The 24684-nt window shown below is 39.9% G+C and overlaps 1 protein-coding gene across 1 annotated transcript in view; it reads right to left on the bottom strand.

The window, feature by feature from the left end:
* Nucleotides 1-24684, bottom strand: part of LOC124622700 (modular serine protease-like) — a 215842-nt gene that overhangs the window by 103055 nt on the left and 88103 nt on the right. Inside the window, exon 5 of the mRNA XM_047148489.1 lies at nucleotides 12968-13347. Coding sequence (XP_047004445.1) covers nucleotides 12968-13347 — 380 coding nt within the window. The remainder of the gene's footprint in view (nucleotides 1-12967; nucleotides 13348-24684) is intronic.

Raw genomic sequence — 24684 nt, 5'->3', positions numbered from 1 at the left:
AGTATTGTAAGGTGCTTAAAAATGTTATTACGAAGGAAAAGAGTATGTGGTATGCAAACAGAATAGTTAATTCGCAGGATAAAATTAAAACCATATGGTCAGTTGTGAAGGATGTGTCTGGTCAGCAGCACAAGATCGATGATACAAAGTCAGTTCACAGTAAAAATATTTCTGTTACTGATAAATCGGATATATGTACAGTATTTAACAATCATTTTCTGAGCATTGCTGGTGAATTAAATAAAAATTTAGTTTCTACAAAAAATCATATAACTTTCTCGGCAAATGCCTTTTCGAGATTGATGTCTGAAATACTCCTCTGTGATACAGGTAAGAGGGAGATTGAGTCATAATTAAATCACTGAAGACTAAGGACTCTCATGGTTATGATGGAGTGTCTAGCAGAATATTAAAGTACTGTGCTGCACAAGTTAGCCTTGAATTTAGCCATATCTGTAATTTTTCCTTTAGGAATGGTCAGTTTCCTGAGCAATTAAAGCACTCAGCAGTAAAGCTGCTTTATAAAAAGGGATAATGTAGATAATTTTAGACCCATTTCTATGCCATCAGTGTTTGCAAAAGTTATTGGAAAGGCTGTGTATGTAAGGATAATTGATTATTTTATATCACACGATTTGCTATCAAATGTACAGTTTGCCTTTGGAAGTCATTTAACAACTGAGAATGCTATATTCTATTTCCTCTGTGAGGTACTGGATGGGCCTAATTCTGATGTACATTCTCATACTATCTACTATTTTTTTTTCTTACATAAATTTCTGTTCCAAACATTGGCATGTTTTCCATTATTCTTACTGCTGGTTTCCCATTACAAATTTTATAATGTTGTGTTCAACTACATTCTCATCTAAGAATCTCATTTCTTGCACTGCTAAGATTTGCCTATGGTTCTTCTGTAGAAATATTACATTTAATGTTCCAAAGTAGTACTTCTTTTTGAACTTTTACTTAGAAGACTTTTCACTATAGTCCATCTCTTCATCACCTCAAATGTTGGGACTGCCCAGAGCCATAGGTCCCAATGCATTACCAGATGTAATTGTGGATTCCTCACCAGAGTTACCACCTGGGTAGTGCATCCATTGTGTGAACTTTCCATTTTGTGATTTGAAATTGTAAATTGTAGAGAGAAGGAAATCTAAGGTCATTCTCGAATTCTCAAAATAACACTAGGTTATTAGCCTGGAATATTACTGATCCAACCACCAGACCCTTTACTGATTGGGATTTCTTATTTTCCTCAAAATCTCTCTCTTCTTCCCCTTATTTTCTCTGACTCTTCTGAGATTTTCAGCATTCCCCTTTCTTCTGCTGTATTGGTAACTTTTTATCATTTTCTTGTATTCTCTGTAGTTGAGCTCTAGCACATTTGTCAGTGTGTACTCGCTTCTCTGCTTTTCTTTCCTCTCCATCTTGCTTCTCATCTACAAACACTTGTGTTTGCTTGAATACTCTTCTCATACACGATGATGTAATGAAAAATTTCACATACAATCTAGCTCACTGTATGTGAAGAAAATACTCTTTCATTATACAGGGCTATTACAAATGATTGAAGCGATTTCATAAATTCACTGTAGCTCCATTCATTGACATATGGTCACGACACACTACAGATACGTAGAAAAACTCATAAAATTTTGTTCGGCTGAAGCCGCACTTCAGGTTTCTGCCGCCAGAGCACTCGGGAGTGCAGTGAGACAAAATGGCGACAGGAGCTGAGAAAGCGTATGTCGTGCTTGAAATGCACTCACATCAGTCAGTCATAACAGTGCAACGATACTTCAGGACAAAGTTCAACAAAGATCCACCAACTGCTAACTCCATTCAGTGATGGTGATGGTATGCGCAGTTTAAAGCTTCTGGATGCCTCTGTAAGGGGAAATCAATGGGTCGGCCTGCAGTGAGCGAAGAAGCGGTTGAATGCGTGCAGGCAAGTTTCACGCGTAGCCCGCAGAAGTCGACGAATAAAGCAAGCAGGGAGCTAAACGTACCACAGCCGACGGTTTGGAAAATCTTACGGAAAAGGCTAAAGCAGAAGCCTTACCATTTTCAATTGCTACAAGCCCTGACACCCGATGACAAAGTCAAACGCTTTGAATTATCGGCGCAGTTGCAACAGCTCATGGAAGAGGATGCGTTCAGTGCGAAACTTGTTTTCATTGATGAAGCAAGATTTGTTCTTAACGGTGAAGTGAACAGACACAATGTACGAATCTGGGCGGTAGAGAATCCTCTCGCATTCGTGCAGCAAATTCGCAATTCACCAAAAGTTAACGTGTTTTGTGCAATCTCACAGTTTAAAGTTTACGGCCCCTTTTTCTTTTGCGAAAAAAACGTTACAGGACACGTGTATCTGGACATGGTGGAAAATTGGCTCATGCCACAACTGGAGACCGACAGCGCTGACTTCATCTTTCAACAGGATGGTGCTCCACCGCACTTCCATCATGATGTTCAGCATTTCTTAAACAGGAGATTGGAAAACCGATGGATCGGTCGTGGTGGAGATCATGGTCAGCAATTCATGTCATGGCCTCCAAGCTCTCCCGACTTAACCCCATGCGATTTCTTTCTGCGGGGTTATGTGAAAGATTCAATGTTTAAACCTCCTCTACCAAGAAATGTGCCAGAACTGCGAGCTCGCATCAACGATGCTTTCGAACTCATTGATGGGGACATGCTGTGCTGAGTGTGGGAGGAACTTGATTATCGGCTTGATGTCTGCCGAATCACTAAAAGGGCACATATTGAACATTTGTGAATGCCTTAAAAACTTTTTGAGTTTTTGTATGTGTGTGCAAAGCATTGTGAAAATATCTCAAATAATAAAGTTATTGTAGAGTTGTGAAATCGCTTCAATCATTTGTAATAACCCTGTAATTGATGAAAAAGAATAGTTGAGATAGAAGAGGATTATTCATTTACTGATTGGTGAAACAAAGTAACTGGAATGTAACCAGTAACAGAAATAAAAAGAAAGAATGACTTAAAATTTAGTTTCTTAAACATTAAAGCATTTGCGTCATAAGTAGTGTAGCTGTTGGCATAATACCTCAGGTCAGAGAAAGCTTAGTGGATGAACCAGACAGATTGTGTCCTTTGGTCTCTTACTGCTCTCACAAACCTTCACTAAGTCTTTTGTACTGGAAATGCATGTGGTACTGGGTGAGTGCAGATAGTGGACATCTGCCACTTTCAGGAAGATGGCAATACTCCTGACAGAAGAAAATGATTAACATTGGCTAAACAAAACAAGGATACCATTTGCTATCCTATGGCCATCAAGGAAGATGAGACTGAATATTTCAAACTGATATTTAGATGCAGTCAGAGATTTGTTGGAACTGTTTTGAATTTTGCAAATGTTTAGTACAGTTTCACTACTGTCACTTTCCCACAGAAAAATTCCAACCAGGTGTCAAAAGATACTTGTGTTCCTGGGCTAAGACTGCATGCTTCAAAGTCACAACCAATCACTCTGTAGCCACCATTTTTGTACTTCAGTGCAAGTGTACACTTGGAAGCTAGAGATACCCTACAAAGTTCAGGGGCTTCATATGAGCTGTATTGCCACAATGAAGACTTTTCTTTGGAACTAGCAAACGAGTGTATCATGGATAAGGTCAATGAAGGCATGACATGACAATGTGAAAGGATGCTGTAGATATACTATCTCATCAGAAGTGTCTGAACATCCCTATGTGCAGTGGAAATGACCAATGAATGTCTCAAGAGATGGACTCCCAAGGATAAATAAATAGATGTGGGAGGGTGATTGGGGGGGGGGGGGGTGTTAGATTGTCAGTGGAGAAGCAATAACAGCAGGCTGGGTTGGCCAGGAGAGCTAGGTGACTTTGAATGTGGACTACTCATTGGATGTCACCTGAGCAACAAAGCCATTTGGGACAATCCAATCATTCTCAAGCTGCCCAAGTTGACTGCTGGTGATGAGACTGTGAAGTGGGGAAAAGTGAAGGAAAAAGCACAGCTAAAGCCAAACCTCACATACTGATAGAGGTTGTAAAAAATTTGGAGACAGTGATTGATTGTATCAGCATAGCAGTGCACCCTTCATAAATCACCATCTGTGAGGCAATGGTTTGTTGGCAAATAACTTTCCTGAAACAGACTAGCTAGTCTTGAGTCCCAATCTGAATCCAATGGAACATCTCTGGAATGAGTTACAATGTCAACTTCTCTCCAGATCCCAGTGTCCAATATCATTATTCTCTCTGGTTGCAGCTATTGAAGAATGGGCTGCCATTCTTACACAGATATTCAGACATCTCACTGAAAGTGTTCCCAGCACATTTCAAGCCACTCTAAAAGTTAAGGGAGGTCATGCACCATATTAAGGTCCGCTATTGCAGATACCAACAGTTTAACATTAATTAAGCACTGACTAAAGCATGAGACTTGGGGAAATATCTTGAGGATGACACTGAAAAGAAAATAAAAATGTTTGTTGATAAACTGTACCATTATTTCAACATTGCCTTTACCCTGAAAAGACATACAAAAAAATCATCAAAAAGCATTAGCTACAAATAATGAATCACCTTTTACTAGAAAAAAAATTACATGTAAGCCAAATTAACACATCTGTGTGCAAAAGGGAACTTTCCATATGGGAAATAAACTTTATAAAAAACTTCCCAAAAACCTAAAAGCTCGCACTGAGGTCAAAACCTCTGGAAAACTTCTAAAGTCATATTTACAGCACCATAGCTTTTACTCCATTGAAGAATATTTAAATGTATGAAGTGGCTATTTAAATACTTAATGCATAAAGTGTTTTATTGTAACATTAAAAAAGAATGCCTAGAAGTCACTTTCAGATGTGTACTTACACTTGACTTGTCCTATATCTTATGCAAAAGATGTTTTTGTAGACAACAGGAGCAACAAATACAGTACAATCACTGAGTGAATAATTACCCCTGTTCAACCAGGAAAACACTTTATATAGAAAGTAAGACAAACAGTGATCCAAACTTCCAAAGACACTGTAATAGGCGTAAAAATCCTCAAGGAGGTCATTAGTAATGCAAAACTGGTCTCTAACCAGTTTACTGTAAACTCAGGTAACATGAGTAAAGCACTTTTGGACACTGCCAATGGCACCACACAAACCAAAGCCAAATAGGTCTCACCTGAATATCTCCAGGTAAATGAAACAAAAATCTCTGATGTAAACCAGATTAGTGAACATTTTACCTTACTTTTTGAAAGACTGTCAATAATCTAGTGCCAGGAATCACTATGCCAACATCAGACAGGTTAACTTTCTGATCCCAGTAACTGAACACGAGGTACTAAACATCATGAGAGTCAGGAAATAATAATTTTAATGTGGAGTTAAAACACGCTCTAACAAGGACCCAAAGTCAGAAACATGTATGTAATCAAGGTATCGAACTTTCTAATGCACTACCAAAACATATCAAAGAGATGGAAAATGAGGATAAATTTGAAACTGCTTGACAAATTTTTACAGTGTAAGTGAATTTCTATGCTCAACAGTATTAGAAATAAACAACCACATGCCTGACAAATGTTATTACAGCATAAGTGAACATCTCTGCGCAAGTCTATAAGAATATATGTTTATATATCTAAAAACAAAGATGATGTGACTTACCAAACGAAAGTGCTGGCAGGTCGACAGACACACAAAAAAAACACAAACATACACACAAAATTCAAGCTTTCGCAACAAACTGTTGCCTCATCAGGAAAGAGGGAAGGAGAGGGAAAGACGAAAGGATGTGGGTTTTAAGGGAGAGGGTAAGGAGTCATTCCAATCCCGGGAGCGGAAAGACTTACCTTAGGGGGAAAAAAGGACGGGTATACACTCGCACACACACACATATCCATCCACACATATACAGACACAAGCAGACATATTTAAAGACAAAGAGTTTGGGCAGAGATGTCAGTCGAGGCAGAAGTGCAGAGGCAAAGATGTTGTTGAATGACAGGTGAGGTATGAGTGGCGGTAACTTGAAATTAGCGGAGATTGAGGCCTGGTGGATAACGGGAAGAGAGGATATATTGAAGAGCAAGTTCCCATCTCCGGAGTTCGGATAGGTTGGTGTTAGTGGGAAGTATCCAGATAACCCGGACGGTGTAACACTGTGCCAAGATGTGCTGGCCGTGCACCAAGGCATGTTTAGCCACAGGGTGATCCTCATTACCAACAAACACTGTCTGCCTGTGTCCATTCACGCGAATGGACAGTTTGTTGCTGGTCATTCCCACATAGAATGCGTCGCAGTGTAGGCAGGTCAGTTGGTAGATCAAGTGGGTGCTTTCACACGTGGCTCTGCCTTTGATCGTGTACACCTTCCGGGTTACAGGACTGGAGTAGGTGGTGGTGGGAGGGTGCATGGGACAGGTTTTACACCGGGGGCGGTTACAAGGGTAGGAGCCAGAGGGTAGGGAAGGTGGTTTGGGGATTTCATAGGGATGAACTAAGAGGTTATGAAGGTTAGGTGGACGGCGGAAAGACACTCTTGGTGGAGTGGGGAGGATTTCATGAAGGATGGATCTCATTTCTGGGCAGGATTTGAGGAAGTCGTATCCCTGCTGGAGAGCCACATTCAGAATCTGATCCAGTCCCGGAAAGTATCCTGTCACAAGTGGGGCACTTTTGTGGTTCTTCTGTGGGAGGTTCTGGGTTTGAGAGGATGAGGAAGTGGCTCTGGTTATTTGCTTCTGTACCAGGTCGGGAGGGTAGTTGCGGGATGCGAAAGCTGTTGTCAGGTTGTTGGTGTAATGCTTCAGGGATTCCAGACTGGAGCAGATTCGTTTGCCATGAAGACCTAGGCTGTAGGGAAGGGACCGTTTGATGTGGAATGGGTGGCAGCTGTCGTAATGGAGGTACTGCTGCTTGTTGGTGGGTTTGATGTGGATGGACGTGTGAAGCTGGCCATTGGACAGGTGGAGGTTAACATCAAGGAAAGTGGCATGGGATTTGGAGTAGGACCAGGTGAATCTGATGGATCCAAAGGAGTTGAGGTTGGAGAGGAAATTCTGGAGTTCTTCTTCACTGTGAGTCCAGATCATGAAGATGTCATCAATAAATCTGTACCAAACTTTGGGTTGGCAGGCCTGGGTAACCAAGAAGGCTTCCTCTAAGCGACCCATGAATAGGTTGGCGTACGAAGAAGCCATCCTGGTACCCATGGCTGTTCCCTTTAATTGTTGTTATGTCTGGCCTTCAAAAGTGAAGAAGTTGTGGGTCAGGATGAAGCTGGCTAAGGTAATGAGGAAAGAGGTTTTAGGTAGGGTGGCAGGTGATCGGCGTGAAAGGAAGTGCTCCATCGCAGTGAGGCCCTGGACGTGCGGGATATTTGTGTATAAGGAAGTGGCATCAATGGTTACAAGGATGGTTTCTGGGGGTTAGCAACACAATCTGGCACCACAACACCCTAATTCAGTAGTTAACCTTTCCTCCAAAGCTCTCTCCCAATCCGAAACCTCTGTCCTATCCAAAGGCCTCACCTTCAGCCCCACTCCTAGATTCAACCAAACAGCCCTCGTCAAAGATTTACTGTCCTACACCCGTACTCTCTGCTGGAAGTATCACTTTGCCACGAAGAAAAATGATCCTAATCCTACCCCTAATGATCCGACTCCCCAAGACACTATCCAAATCGAACCCTGCCTGGAACAGTTCCGTCCTCCGTCACAGTGGGACCCACCTCCTCTTCCTCAAAATCACCCTCTCCAAACCTTCCAGGAATTTCTGACTTCCAGCCTTGCCTCTCAATCCTTCTTAAAAAACCTTAATCCTACTCCAAACATCACCACTGCTGAAGCCCAGGCTATCCGTGATCTGAAGGCTGACCGGTCCATCATCATTCTTCCGGCGGACAAGGGTTCCACAACCGTGGTACTTGATCGTTGGGAGTATGTGGCTGAGGGACTGCGTCAGCTTTCAGTCAACACCACATACAAAGTTTGCCAAGGTAATCCCATTCCTGATGTCCAGGCGGAGCTACAAGGTATCCTCAGAACCTTAGGCCCCCTACAAAACCTTTCACCTGACTCCATCAACCTCCTGACCCCACCGACACCCCGCACCCCTACCTTCTACCTTCTTCCTAAAATTCACAAACCCAATCATCCTGGCCGCCCCATTGTAGCTGGTTACCAAGCCCCCACAGAAAGTATCTCTGCCTACGTAGATCAACACCTTCAACCCATTACATGCAGTCTCCCATCCTTCATCAAAGACACCAACCACTTTCTCGAACGCCTGGAATCCTTACCCAATCCGGTACCCCCAGAAACCATCCTTGTAACCATTGATGCCACTTCCTTATACACAAATATCCCGCACGTCCAGGGCCTCGCTGCGATGGAGCACTTCCTTTCACGCCGATCACCTGCCACCCTACCTAAAACCTCTTTCCTCATTACCTTAGCCAGCTTCATCCTGACCCACAACTTCTTCACTTTTGAAGGCCAGACATACCAACAATTAAAGGGAACAGCCATGGGTACCAGGATGGCCTCTTCGTACGCCAACCTATTCATGGGTCGCTTAGAGGAAGCCTTCTTGGTTACACAGGCCTGCCAACCCAAAGTTTGGTACAGATTTATTGATGACATCTTCATGATCTGGACTCACAGTGAAGAAGAACTCCAGAATTTCCTCTCCAACCTCAACTCCTTTGGATCCATCAGATTCACCTGGTCCTACTCCAAATCCCATGCCACTTTCCTTGATGTTAACCTCCACCTGTACAATGGCCAGCTTCACATGTCCGTCCATATCAAACCCACCAACAAGCAGCAGTACCTCCATTACGACAGCTGCCACCCATTCCACATCAAACGGTCCCTTCCCTACAGCCTAGGTCTTCGTGGCAAATGAATCTGCTCCAGTCTGGAATCCCTGAAGCATTACACCAACAACCTGACAACAGCTTTCGCATCCCGCAACTACCCTCCCGACCTGGTACAGAAGCAAATAACCACAGCCACTTCCTCATCCTCTCAAACCCAGAGCCTCCCACAGAAGAACCACAAAAGTGCCCCACTTGTGACAGGATACTTTCCGTGACTGGATCAGATTCTGAATGTGGCTCTCCAGCAGGGATATGACTTCCTCAAATCCTGCCCAGAAATGAGATCCATCCTTCATGAAATTCTCCCCACTCCACCAAGAGTGTCTTTCCACCGTCCACCTAACCTTCGTAACCTCTTAGTTCATCCCTATGAAATCCCCAAACCACCTTCCCTACCCTCTGGCTCCTACCCTTGTAACCGCCCCCGGTGTAAAACCTGTCCCATGCACCCTCCCACCACCACCTACTCCAGTCCTGTAACCCGGAAGGTGCACACGATCAAAGGCAGAGCCACATGTGAAAGCACCCACGTGATCTACCAACTGACCTGCCTACACTGTGACGCATTCTATGTGGGAATGACCAGCAACAAACTGTCCATTCGCGTGAATGGACACAGGCAGACAGTGTTTGTTGGTAATGAGGATCACCCTGTGGCTAAACATGCCTTGGTGCACGGCCAGCACATCTTGGCACAGTGTTACACCGTCCGGGTTATCTGGATACTTCCCACTAACACCAACCTATCCGAACTCCGGAGATGGGAACTTGCTCTTCAATATATCCTCTCTTCCCGTTATCCACCAGGCCTCAATCTCCACTAATTTCAAGTTGCCGCCACTCATACCTCACCTGTCATTCAACAACATCTTTGCCTCTGCACTTCTGCCTCGACTGACATCTCTGCCCAAACACTTTGTCTTTAAATATGTCTGCTTGTGTCTGTATATGTGTGGATGGATATGTGTGTGTGTGTGCGAGTGTATACCCGTCCTTTTTCCCCCTAAGGTAAGTCTTTCCACTCCCGGGATTGGAATGACTCCTTACCCTCTCCCTTAAAACCCACATCCTTTCGTCTTTCCCTCTCCTTCCCTCTTTCCTGATGAGGCAACAGTTTGTTGCGAAAGCTTGAATTTTTTGTGTATGTTTGTGTTTGTTTGTGTGTCTGTCGACCTGCCAGCACTTTCATTTGGTAAGTCACATCATCGTTGTTTTTAGATATATATTTCCTACGTGGAATGTTTCCCTCTATTATAACCAAAGAATTTATGTTTAAATTAATGTGAGAAATGAAATTACATCAATGAATATGTCTCTCAAGCACATAAGAAGATTAAGAACCATATGCTTAAGAAATGTCACTACAGTATAAGTGAATAGCTCTGCTCAACTGTATAAGAATATATGATATCATAAATGTGACAAATGAAATCACAACATCAAGGATCAGGCCTGTCAAGCGTATAAGAAATTATGTTATAAAACACTTATTAGTTGTATATTGTATTAAACATAAGATAGATTCATACGAATTCAGCACAGAAACATTTTTTGTAAAGATATTATATAGTTGTTGAAATGTATCCTGACAAATCCTATATCACAAATATGATCATTGGGATGATAAATAAATAAATAAAAATTATTTATTGAAGAATGTATCTGGCTATGAAATGCAATCAATAGCTCAGTAAGCAGAGGATGTTTCACAAAAGTACTAAACACCTTGAACGTAATTGCAATCTTCAAACAGGGGGACAGTCATGATGTAAACTATTATTGTCCAATTTACATACTTCCAGCTATATCCAAGATGTTTGAGGAAGTCATATGCAGTATAATCACAACATTTCTAGAAAAAATAGAATGGTTGACCTAACATTAATTTGGATTTAGGAAAGGCAACTGTTAATGATGTACTCTTTGTTAGAATAAGATACTATCAGATGTAGAGCAAATAACTGGTTTAAATCCTATATCACCAACCAAAAGGAAATGGCAGAAATTACAAACCTTGACTCTATAAAAAAATTATTCTGACAAGGCCCTGATAAGCTGTGGAGCCCCTCACGGTGGGTACTGAGCCCTCTTCCCTTCCTGCTCTTTATCAATGGCCTTCTTCTAAATCTCCTTAATGCATCTCCTGTGTTGTTTGCAGATGGCACAAATTTGATCTTCCAGGTGGACTCAGCTTTGAAATTGAAGTTCAAAATAAATAACACAATTGACAAACTCCTTTCATGGCTCCACTAGAATGAATCACTGTTAAAGGAAAACAAGACAGTTCATATGCTGTTCTACCCATCCTGAAACCATTCTGCCTATATAGAACTCCTACAGATTGATGGCTAAAAACTGAACTAATAACAGAAACAAATATATTTCCAATCACTTGTGTTTATGTTCTAGAGACAGTTTCTTTTCTCAGAGAAAATCTGGATCCCCTTAAAATATGGGCAGCCTAGTTTTCAATAAACTATGCCTATCAATCACAAGAAAGCAATAGCTTCAGGAAGAAACTTAACAATTTACTAATGAAACATCCTTTTTATTTTGTTGATGAGTACCTGAAGACTAACTTGCATTAATGACTTGACATTATCCTCCCCCTCACAGTGCTCAACAGTGCTTATAATTAAATTTTAAGCTTGCCTCCAGCTTCAGGCAGAATTTCATTTGTCACTGTTTTTTGAGTTATACAGAAATACTATGCAGTCTTTTGGTCTGCTGCATTGTATATGTCTTTTAAGAACATTATGTAATTATGATCTCAAAAATACTGCTACATCAGATCATTTTATTCATTACAATAAGCCTTCTTCAGCAAATAGCCATTGTCAGGTTATCTGGAAGTACATTATTTCTAATATTATAGGTAAATATTAATTAGATACATTATTATGAAATTTGTTATGTATGAGACATTGGTTTAACATCCACTTGCTGTCATAATTCTGTCTCTGTCTCTTAGTTTTAATTACACTCCATTAGTGTTCTTGGAGTAATAACAGTTTGTTATACTAGATATGACTCATCATATGATATAATTTTCAGATTGTCTTTATATCAGACTGTAAGTCATGTCTAGTATAACAAACTGTTATTACTCCAAGAACACTAATGAAGCATAATTAAAACAAAGAAACAGTGACAGAACCGTGATAATGAATGGATGTCAAACCCATATAACATTTGTAACAAATTTTATAATAATGTTTCTTGATTAATAATTATTTATCTGTAATGTTAGAAATATACTATCAAAATTATGTGCCATTTATTACCAATAACTTAATGATGGCTGTTTGCTGAATTGTAACAAATAAAAAATCTGACTTACCACAATTTTTTAAATCATAATTACAGAATATTATGCTAGCAATCATAAGTAACTAGCTGTCTTAATGCAATACGGTCTACATGCAATTCATACTTTGCTGTCCACATGCAGGGCTGTATTGCGTGGAATCTTCTACCCACTGCTTGAGTAGCACTTGATATCAAGCATATCACATACCAAAGGATGACACTTGAGTTTAAACAGTAACTGAAGTTTGTATTAGACTTAGGTAACACACAATTTATAGGTTGGAATATCAACAATATAAGAAAAACATAAATTGCTACTTATGGTAATGATACGTTAAGTTGCAAACATGAACAACAATAAAACATTTACTCATTATCTTTTGGCAACAGCCTTCATCAGAAAAGGAAACATACACACACATTCATTCCACAAGCAAACACTCCCCATGCACACATGACCGTCATCTCCAGCAGCTCAGACTGGAATGCCATTCCACTCCAAGCTGCTGGAGATGGCAGTCATGTGCATGTAAGGTGTGTTTGCTTGTGTGAATGAATGTGTGTTTCCTTTTCTGATGAAGACCATGATCAAAAGCTAATGTATAAATGACTTTTCATTACTCGTGCCAGCAACTTAACTTGTCGTCTTCATGGTAAATAGCAATTTATCTTTTCCTTATAATGCTGATACTATTGTACATAATGAGTAGTAATTTCATATTATCTAAAAAGCCAGATAAGCTATTACACAACTTCAATGACATATTAGACAATACCATGATTTAATGTGCTGGAGGTAGAATATTCCCTATTCTTCTCACAAACTGGTGGCGGTGGAGTAAAGGCCTCATCAAGGCAATAGGAATCATTGGGCCCACTTATATGATATCCTTCATCACAGAAGAATTCCAGCTGTGTGCCAGAAGGTACTTGTGCCCCTGGTGCAAACCCACAAAATTGGGAGTCACAGCCAATCACTTTGTAGCCACCATTTTTGTGTTTGAGTGGAAGTGTGCACTTGAGGGCTGGAGATGTTCCACACAGCTCAGGGGCTTCATCTGAGCCATCACCTTCACACTGGATGGTACCATCACAAGCTGCATTCACATCAACACAGGCACCATATGCACAGCGGAAGAAGGCATCAGAGGAGCACCTGAAAGATGGATTAAGATTGTCTTAATACATAAAGCTATCACCTATCACCATCCGTGCACAAGAATAACACATTCTAACTACTGTCTACGTCCATAAAATAAAATGTTGTAACAAGTATTAAGATTAAGGTATATAACACATCCAAAAAATGTGAAACTCTCTGTTCAATGTGCTGCATATATATATGAAGTTCTTCAGTTTTTTGGGATGCACTTTTTTACAGTCATGTCGCAAAAATGTTTAAAAAATGTACCCTCGGCCTAAAAAATGAGAAGACCAAAATTCCATTTAAGCAAACAGTCACACTGTTGGCTATCTAAGATATCTGACTCTACATTGCAACTTTCAAAAGCAAACAAAGCAAGTAATTATTTTCTTTTATAATATTTCAATTCTCTCTCAGCACACTCAATCTTATTGTAACAAATGTAATCTCCAAAACTGGAAACTGTTGCACTTGGGCCTTATACATGTGTTTCTCATTATGTGCTTCAGGAAGACAGCTGTCTTTCATTCCAACATGACTAAAGTTCATTAGTACCAAGATCATCAAACAAGTGGTATTGCAGGTTGTGACATGTCAGTTTTCAGCAATGTAGAATATTTACAGTGAGACTGACATTACCCAAGAAGCTGTTACGTGGTGTGGAAAAGAGTTACTATGAGTATTCATTGAGCAAAGCCACTGAATCTCAAACATGAGTTTAAGAAAATTAAAAAAATCAACATAAATGGGTCATGTACTTGCAATGAACGACCATTGCAAGTAACAGTGGAAGGGCTACAGCTATAAATAAGCAGGGAAACACCTCTTTGGATGTCAGCATTGAGACACCTTATAATTACCTATAGGATAACAAAACACTGTTATGTCTTTCTTCCTCTTTATATACTGTATGTGACATTTATTTGCAGAGAGATTCAGCTACCACACTCTGCATAAGATATCAAACCTTTACACATCTTGCTGCTGTTTTCTCGCATTGCACATTTCCTACATACAACAGCTTCATCTGTAAGCATCATCATTAACAAACAGCTTTATAAAGCATCCTACATTATCCACCTGACGAATATGCAAGAATGTCACACATGCCCATGCACCCGCAAGTTTATGGAATCATTTGTTTCACACTGCAAACAAATTTTTTAGTAGATTTTAAATGTTGGGTGTCCATTCAATATACTGGTCCAACATTATTTTAATGCAATAATAGTTTTGAAGATGTGTTAACAGGGACAGCAAAACATAATGAATAGCAATCATTCCAGCAGTGACTCAGTAGCATTGCCGGACGGCAGTACTACGAACACACTGAGGCACAAACCAGCACACAAGCAGCGGATTACGTAGTCACTGCTGGAGTACTTGTTATTTCTTCTAATTTTCCATCCCTGTTAAAACATATCTTCAAAGCTAATATGTATAGTGATGTATAAGTGATGTATAAAAAATTACACTATTGCAGTTTACCCATGAACAAAAAACATAGGGAACAGAGGAGTTGTTACATATATTAAGATGGAAGACAATTTCAGAAACATTAAGACAAGTGGATTTTGTAGTGATCAGCACACAGAAGTGTGTACTTATGAACTAATGCTGAAAAATACTTCACTTCTATTTGTAACTGTATATAGACCTCTGGTGGGAGATTTTGGATTCCTTACTGTGCTAGCTATCAGCAGCAGCAAGCAATTAACAGTCTGTGGTGACTTCAATGTGGATTTTCTAAATGATTCTGACAGGAAAAGTGATCTGAAAACCTAATTTGGATCCTACAATTTGGTCTCAGTATTTAATTTTTGACGCGCGGCATTAGCTGAGCAGTCTAAGGTGCTGCAGTCATGGACTGTGTGGCTGGTCCCGGCAGAGGTTTGAGTCCTCCCTCAGGCATGGGTGTGTGTGTTTGTCCTTAGGATAATTTATGTTAAGTAGTGTGTAAGCTTAGGGACTGATGACCTTAGCAGTTAAGTCCCATAAGATTTCACACACATTTGAACATAATTAACTTTCCAACATGTGTGGATAAAGACAGTAGAACTCTAAATGATAATGTTTTCTTTTATGAAGCTCAAAGTAAGAAAATAGCTGTTTACCCAGTAACAAATGTTATCTCTGATCATGATACACAGTTACGTATGATAAATAAAATGCATCTTACAGTATGGATATTCCTCAGTGGAAATAAGTTAGAATAATTAATGATACCAGGACAAATATCTTTTAGATTAGTTTACTGGAGATGACACAGGGTGCATTTTATAATGAATGAAATGCTAACATAAAATTTAGTCTGTTCTATGATAAATTCATATTACTATTTGAAAGTTAGCTTTCCACATAAGCTAATCAGAATGGACATGAAACAGCCAGGTAGGAAACCATGAATCACTAGAGGGATTAAAGTGTCTTGTGAAACAAAAAGACAAATTTACCTTTCGGCAAGAACAAGTAGAGATCTTGCAGTAGTTGCACACTACAAGAGCTACTCAAAATGACTATAAAAAGGTTCCTAAAAATCAAAGTACAGAAATCAGTACTTCTTACAACAGACTTAAGCCAACAATCCTGCTGGAGGAGCATCCACAACAGAACATAAGAGCAGAGGTTGGAAATACCATGTCAGTTGTAAGGTTTCAGGCTCTTACAAACCTATCATCAGGTGTTATACTGAAAATAAAGAGACCAGAGCTAATAGTTTTTACATGCAGTAGTACACATAAAAAAAGAAAGTTCTATATAACATTTTACAAAATAGTGATCAGGCTTAGAGCAGTAAAACGAAAGTCAATGGAAAAGTGCTACCATGGAATACTACAGATGATTGCCTAGATAAAGAAATATGCAATGAACAGCAGGGTATTTAAACTTTATGCTATAGCCCCGAGAGCTGTGGTGGGTGAGTACAGGACACGGTCTATGACCAGTGAACACAGAGGACGAAGTACTCTACACAAAAGGGAAAGCAAACTGGTAAACCAGAGTGGTAAACGTATCGGCATCTGTTGGAGGGAAGAGCAATATGGGACCAATAAGACTTGCCGTTCATAATTTGAATTAGTGATTTACTTCAAAAGGGGAAAAAAAACATTACATAGAAAGTCACATGAAAAGCATTAAAAGTAGATTACGAGTGGTAAAGAAACATATTGAGCAGCAGGGGCAGTACAGAACTGTAGTAAAACTAACTGGAAGCTGGAAACTTAAAACACAATGAAAATGTTCCCCTTTTCATGAGTGGCATGCAAGTTTTTGATTGAGTGGGGTACATATGGCAACATGGAACAACATGTCACAGCCACAAATTAAAAGAAGATACACTTGTGCCACTCTTATTGAAAAGGATCTCACTACTGAACAAAATAGAAGGTAGCAACACAATATTCAATAAGACAATGTTTTGCAAATGCAGATTTTTCTGGCTGAAATAAACACGTGTGGTGATGGCACTCCACTCAATTTGATGCATGGACATATGTGTGGGCTTATGAAAAACACTCTGTCCTAATGCCCCATCATCCCTGGCTGGTGTCTACAAAATTCCCTGCTTTTGCAGGAAAGCCCATATTGGACAAACAATTCCTATGCTCCAGGATTGATGCATGGAGGACCACTGCCACATGTGTTTATTTCAGGCAGAAAAATTTGCAGTTGTGGATCATTGTCTTACTGAAGGATACAACATTTTTAATGATGAGAAACAAGAGGTTGCCCCTGTGTCACATTATTGGGATAGTGTAATGAAAGAAGCTATTCAAATCTGGCTATCTGACAATATTATAGAGATAAAGGGGTATTCTTTAAGTAAGAGTTGGAACTGTTCTGTTTGACATTAAAAAACAACTGTCTTTGTTTTGGTAAATAGTGTTTGATATCAATTAATCCTTTCAGTGAGTTTTCATCACTGGTGTGCTGTTGTGCTTTGCACTAGAGGGCAATTACATTGACACACACATGGTGGATTTACAGGTGGTGTATAAAGGAGCCATTGTTGTGGTTTGATTTCAATTCCAGCAAGTTGGTGCAGCAGCTTACTTGCCTGAAGATGGCAGCCAAGTGGACCACTGAAATATTGTGTCAAGATGATACATGTTCATCATCAATCACTATGCCAGGAAAGTTTACAGAGCCACATCAAGAGTGTCTACTGATAGGAAATGTTTGCAATTTTAAGGAAGTGTGACTAACTTCGTAAGAAGAGAAAATTGCTGAGCACCCTTACTTTTCTGCTGAGATGCTGGAATGAAGGTATGATACCTAAATTTGCCAGAATTGTCCATTCAATTGGGACAAAAATGGTCAACAATATTATAAAGCGTGCTGGTTTTGCCTTAGTAAGGGAGCACATTTGTTTTACATGCAGACAACTGGATGTCATATCCAAGGATTTATTTTGTTTGTATTTGGAAGTATTGGCACTACTGTCTGCTTCATCCTGGGAATGGATTGACAGGTCGTCCTGGGCAATATCAGACTGCATCCACGAATAAATTTTGCCCCTACATGCAGGAATGTTCCCTTTTCTGCAGTTGAACAAGCAGTGTCCAGGTGTCCCAAGGATATAGCTGATGAAGTTAGGCAAGAGGTCTCTCATACATTACGTTGGGTGCCACTCCTATGAAGTAACATATCCTCACTTGAATGAGCCACGATCCAGTCCATCAGAGAAGATCAGTATTTAGTAATTCTACTGGCAGACAAGGGTAACACAACAGTTCTTTGGCAGTACCATTATTTGGGTAAAATTGATCTTTTACTTCCAGACTTGGCTTACCAAAGGTTTCAGAACAATGCAATTGAACATGTAAAATGCACAACACTTTCCCTTTGGAAAAAAGTTCATTATCTGATGATGTTCTTTAAAAATTTTGATGTGATGCTGCAGTCCTGCCGAGATTATACAGTTTTCCTAAGGTACACAACCAAGGGGTTCCTTTTCAGCCTATTGTTAGCAATTTGGATGCTCTTTCTAACAACTTGACATCCATTCTCAGTCCCCATATCAGAAAATGTGAACATCATATTTCCAGTTCTCTGGTTTCTATTCAGCATTTGAAGTCTTTGTTTCTCAGTCACATGGATTTGCTCATTAGTATTGATGCTGTGTCACTTTTTACCAGAGTTCCTTTTGAAGGTACTTTGCAGTTAACTGGTGAAAAACTGAACAAAGAAACAACTAAGTTTTGTCACCAGATGTTGACATTGACATACACTACGTGATCAAAAGTATCCGGACACCGCGCTGAAAATGACTTATAAGTTCGTGGCGCCCTCTATTGATAATGCTGGAATTCAACATGGTGTTGGCCCACCCTTAGCCTTGATGACAGCTTCCACTCTTGCAGGCATATGTTCAATGAGGTGCTGGAAGGTTTCTTGAAGAATGGGAGTTCATTCTTCCTGGAGTGCTGCACTGAGGAGAGGTATCGGTGTCGGTCAGTGAGGCTTGGCACGAAGTCGGTGTTCCAAAACATCTCAAACATTTTCTGTAGGATTCAGGTCAGGACTCTGTGCAGGCCAGTCCATTACAGGGGTGTTATTGTGTGTAACCACTCCACCATAGGCTGTGCATTATGAACAGGTGCTCGATCGTGCTTAAAGATGCAGTCGCCATCCCCGAATTGCTCTTCAACAGTGGGAAGCAAGAAGGTGCTTAAAACATTAATGTAGGCCTGTGCTGTGATAGTGCCATGCAACAAAACAACAAGGGGTGCAAGCACCCTCCACAAAAAACACGACCACACCATAATACCACCGCCTCCGAATTTTACTTTTTGCACTACACTAACTGACAGATGATGGTCACAGGGCATTTGCCATACGCACACCCTGTCATCAGATTGCCACATTGTGTACTGTGATTCATCAATAAACACAACGTTTTTCCAGTATTCAATCATCCAATGTTTACACTCCTTACACCTAGCGAGGCGTTGTTTGGCATTTACCAGCGTGATGTGTTGCTTATGAGCAGTCACTTGACCATGAAATCCAAGTTTTCTCACCTCCAGCCTAACTGTCATAGTACTTGCAGTGGATCCTGATGCAGTTTGGAATTCCTGTGTGATGGTCTCGATAGATGTCTGCCTATTACACATTATGGCCCTCTTCAACTGTTGGCAGTCTCTGTCTGTCAGATAAGGTCGGCCTGTATGCTTTTGTGCTGTATGTGTCTCTTCACATTTCCACTTCACTATCACATCAGGAACAGTTGACCCAGGGATGTTTAGGAGTGTGGAAATCTCGCGTACAGACGTATGACACAAGTGACACCCATCATCTAATTAAGTTTGAAGTCCATAAGTTCTGCAGAGCACCCATTCTGCTCTCTCACGATGTCTAATGACTACTGTGGTCATTGATATGGAGTACCTGGCACTAGCTGGCAGCACAGTGCACCTAATATGAAAAATGTATGTTTTTGGGGGTGTCTGGATATGTTTGATCACATAGTGTATTTTTTATTTAATGACAAATACTTTGAACAAACTGACAGAATGGCTATGGAGAGTCCATAGTCACCAATTTGTTTATAGAAGATTTTGAGGACACAGCACTGAAGATGATGTTTCTAAAACCAACTTGCTCTTGGAGATATGTCGATGATACATTTATGGTATGGCCACATGTAAGGATGCTCTTGATCATTTCCTAAATCATTTTAATTGCCTGCATCTCAGTATTAAATTCATGCTGTAAGTTGAAAAGGATGGAAATCTTCCATTTTTAGATGTCTTGGTCTACAGAAGAGATGATTGAACATTACGACACAGTGTTTATTCTAGGCCCCTGCATATGGACCACAAGCTTCATGCATCAAGTTGTCATCCATCATACCAATGCAAATGGGTCCTAGGTACATTGGTAAAATGCGTTTATGCAATCTCAGATGCAGGTAGTTTGACACAAGAACTGGATCATCTAAAGGCAGTGTTCAAGCAGAATGGTTATACCAACAATCAGATCCGTCATGCTCTATAGATTGGACCTTCACAGGAACCAGTAGAAGATACGAGCAAATCGGTGGCTATCCTACATTTTATGGGAAACATATCTTCAAAAATAGGAATAATGTTAAAGAGATTTGATGTTAAAAGTGTATTCCATCTGCCAGTTAAGACTAGAGCACTGCTTGGCTCAGTAAAGGATGATTCGGGTTTGAGAAAGACTGGTATCTACAAAATTCCCTGACACTGTGGGAAAGCCTAAACTGCACAAATGATTCATATGGTCCAGGATGGATGCATGGAGCACCATCACCACACACATCTATTTAAGCCAGAAAAACCTGCAGTTGTCTTACTGAAGGACATAAAATGCTGTATGATGAACACAATACATTCCTCCTGCATCACATTATTGGAACTGTGTAGCAAAAGAAGGTGTTGAAATCTGGCTCTCTGACAATATTATAAACAGAGGTAAGGACTATCCTTTAAGTAAGAGTTTCGACACCGTTTTCTTTGAGATTAAACTGTTTCTGTCACTGAAAGGTGTCAACAGTGTTTGATATCGATTTATCATTTCCACAAGTTTTCACCATTGGTGCACTGTTGTGCTTTGTGCTAAAGGGCCATTACATTTGCACAAATATGGTGGACATATAAGCAATGCAAAAAGGAGCCCCACTGTGGTTTGATTTCAGTTTCAGTGAGTTAATGCTACAGCTTACTCACCTGAAGATGGCGTCCAGGTGGACTGCTGAAATATTGTGTCAAGGTGACATTACATTTCAACTGGGGCCCAATCTGAATATCATCAATCACTACATCAGGAAAGTTTATGGAGCCACATACGAAAGTATCACCAACTTCTCCTTCTGAATTTAAAAAGTTATACATTCACTCAAAAGTAAAAGGTCATCTGGTTTGGCAGTGTTTCCAATAGAGTACTATAACTTGTTCCCATGAAATACACCCAGTCTTATCTGATATATATACTGCATCACTAGCTGAAGGCACTTTTCCAGAGAGAATGAAATGTTTCATTTTTGAACACTTCTTTAACAAAGATGATAAGAGAGATCTCAATAACTACTGACAGGTTTCACTGCTGGCACCATTCTCCAAAATTTTGAGGTGATGTGTTCTAGAATAATATCTCACCTTAACAAGAATAGTATCCTTGGCAAACCATAGTTTGGGTTTCAGAAGGGCTGCTCTACTGAGAATGTCATTTACATATTCACTCACCAGATTTTCAAGCGTTAAATAATAAAATAATACCAGTTTGTATTTTCTGGGACCCCTCTAAGGCATTTGACTGTGTGAATCACAGTATTCTCTTACAAAAGATAGAAAAGTGAAATTTGATAACAAACTGAGAAAGTTTCTTCTTGACAACTATTTCTATGCTGTAGAAGAATATCTATTACTGTAATGTGTTGAAGATTGTGGGTAGGAATTACTCACATCTGTATATTTTTTTCTTTTTATGTTAAAAAACCAAATGAAATAATTTTAAAAAGCTTAAATACTCAAAATGTAGCCATATGTACAAATTAATGTGAATGTAAAATGGATCATTCCACATCATTTCTATCTATCATGCAAAATGATCCATGAAAATGTAACTAAATAACTAACTTCACTCTTTTTGCCTTGCATCTTGCAGTACTTTCCCACATTGCCACTATAACTGCACCACTATCATCAATATCTCTTGCCAAAAATTGCCGGGACTGGTGGACCTGCCAGTACCCCCTTAAGAATCATCTTTTTCCCTCCTTATTACAAGAAAGTTTCACATATCTTGAATCAATTCTTATAAAGGCCATGACTTGCAGCTGTAATAGAGAGACAGTTCAAGAAAGCCTCTCACATCAAAAATGAGCCAAGTACTCGGAAAATTTGTTATGACAATTAAATTTTACGAATCAAAATGGACTGTTTCTGCTGACTATGGGCCACAAATTTCTATTGCTTCTGCAACAAAAAGGCACTTCTTTGCTTGAGAAAAAAGCAATGTCATCAAAGTAGCAAATGTAAGTTGTTGATTTGTGATGTCAAAAATAGTTTTCCATCATGTGTTCCAAGCAGACTGGAACACTGCATAGGCCAAGCAGCGTAATTCTGAACTGAGAGAGATCATCAGGTGTGATGGAAGAAGTCTCTTTCTGGTCAGCTTTGTCAACTTTGATCTACCAATCTATAATGGAGAAGTACTTTGCTCCCTTCAGACAGTCCAAGGTGTCATTAATTCACGGAAATGGGTATACATCCTCCCTGATAATTTCGTTCAACCTTCAGAAATCAGTATAGGAATTGGAGGGTTTTTCTCATTTGTTTAGGACTTTATGTAGCTGCTGGCTCAGTCCTTGTAGTTGAGGCTAAGTCAGAACACTTCATGAGATCTGTCACATGATGTAATATCTGATGTATTGACCTTTTTCTTTTAATCTGGTTGTCACAGATGATTCTTGAAGTAGAGGTCTGCTAATCAGTGCCTCGGAAATCTCATGTGTAGCTGAGGAAAGGCTTGCCTTCTTCACGTTCTGCAGCTGTTATTGGAGCAAGAGAAGATAACTTCTACTCATATCTTGAAAATGCACATCCACTACTTTCCTTTTACAAGCATATATTTTCCAGAATGGGTGTACAGATCATTAGTGTCACTCATGAATTTGAGTAGAGCACAATGTCTATATGACATACGCCTTGAAGGCTCAACATGATCATCCAAATTACAATATAATTCATTTGTCACAAAACCATCTTGTCTTGTTTCCATTCTTGGAGAATGTGGTTGCTCTTTGGTAGTCAAGCCACTGCCAAGCCACAATGCCAGAATGTAAAATGCTCCACCCACAGCAGGTGAAGCCATTTATTTGTCATCACCTCTTGCTGTTTTCCCATATTCCACACCTCCCATTTAATTTCTGCACATATGAAAACAAATATCTGCATGTAGTATATTATCCACAACTTACTCCCTACTTAACATTATTCTGTCATGATCATCTTTCCTTCTACTACAACAGGAGTATGAAATGTCATTTGCCTACACAGCACATAACACTTCAAAATGCCATCTGCTATCTTTCTTTTGCACTAAGATCGTAGCAGAGGTCCAAGGGCACCCTGATGGTTGAATGTTGTCTTGCAGCGTTTTCTCAATTTGCCTCTGAATTATCTGTCGTTCAGCTGGAAGCACACTATGTATCCACTAATGGTCAGATGATCCCTAGAGTTCATTTGCTGTTTCATGCTGGGTCTTCTGGTCTGCCTTGTTGCCTTTCCAGATGTCTGTGTGCCATAAAATTGATGCAGAATTACCAATAATTGCTGATGCTGTTCCTCAGCCAAGCCAGGGCCTATTGCTATTATTAGATTCCACCAGTGGATGGTTGGTAATAGTTTCATAGCACATTTCTCCAACCATGGCACTGAACTGACCTTTCTGGAGCAATTCAGCTACTATATGCACAAATCCTTAGGGATGAGTTCTGGATGTTTGTGACAGCTGGTGACCCAAAGTTTTCCTTGTCCACTAGTGATGTTTATGACATCATGGCATATAGATCTATTTTGGGAGGCTGAATCTGAATATTCTCCTGCACTCAACTAGAGCATTACTGTTTAACTGAATGTCAAGGTTGACTAGAACTTGTCTCGATGATGGTATGATGTGTGTATTTTCACAGGCAGACAATTGTCATGGGCAAATGTTTGAACTTAGTGGGTTTGCTTCATAAATCTGATGATCCAAGCTTCCACAGACTGTGACTGCCTGTGATGCCTGCAAGCTGCTGCATTATGGTAAAGGGGCAAATTCCATCATTTATATTTTTTTCAACTGGACCCTCAATGTAGTTATTCTCACAACACAAAATCCTATGGGTTGAAAGTATTTTCCAATCATAACTTTTAACACAATAGTCTTCTACAGAAGAATAGTGATGATGAGCATTCATTGTAACAGAAAATGATATCCAGTATTACCTGGTGCCTGCACAGGTTGGTTGTTGATAATACTGTTGATGGAATTTCCTGATATATTGGCAATGGTCACCCATGGAGGATTTTCATGTGTGACAACTGTACTTCCATAGGTTACTGTCTCATTTAGGTTTCTCAATTTTTGACAGCTGAGTGAGACTTTTCATGACAACAGAACAACAGCAGCATGTTGGAGAATAACCTTGAACAGCACATGGTGATGGGCTTTATTCTACAGGTGAGCAGTTGTCACTTGAAGTTCGTGGTGTGCATAGAATTTCCCTGTTCTCTGATCTCTTGCTGTGCAATAGTAGTCAAACACCCTTCTATCTTTGTGGTAGTATATAAACATCCTGATGCTTCTTGATTTATTGGTACCTCCACAATGCAGACC

The sequence above is a fragment of the Schistocerca americana genome, chromosome 7 (genome assembly GCF_021461395.2).
Source record: "Schistocerca americana isolate TAMUIC-IGC-003095 chromosome 7, iqSchAmer2.1, whole genome shotgun sequence".
Taxonomy (NCBI): Eukaryota; Metazoa; Arthropoda; class Insecta; order Orthoptera; family Acrididae; genus Schistocerca; species Schistocerca americana.
Note: the sequence above shows the minus strand (reverse complement) of the source record. Positions and strands in the feature narration are given on the sequence as shown.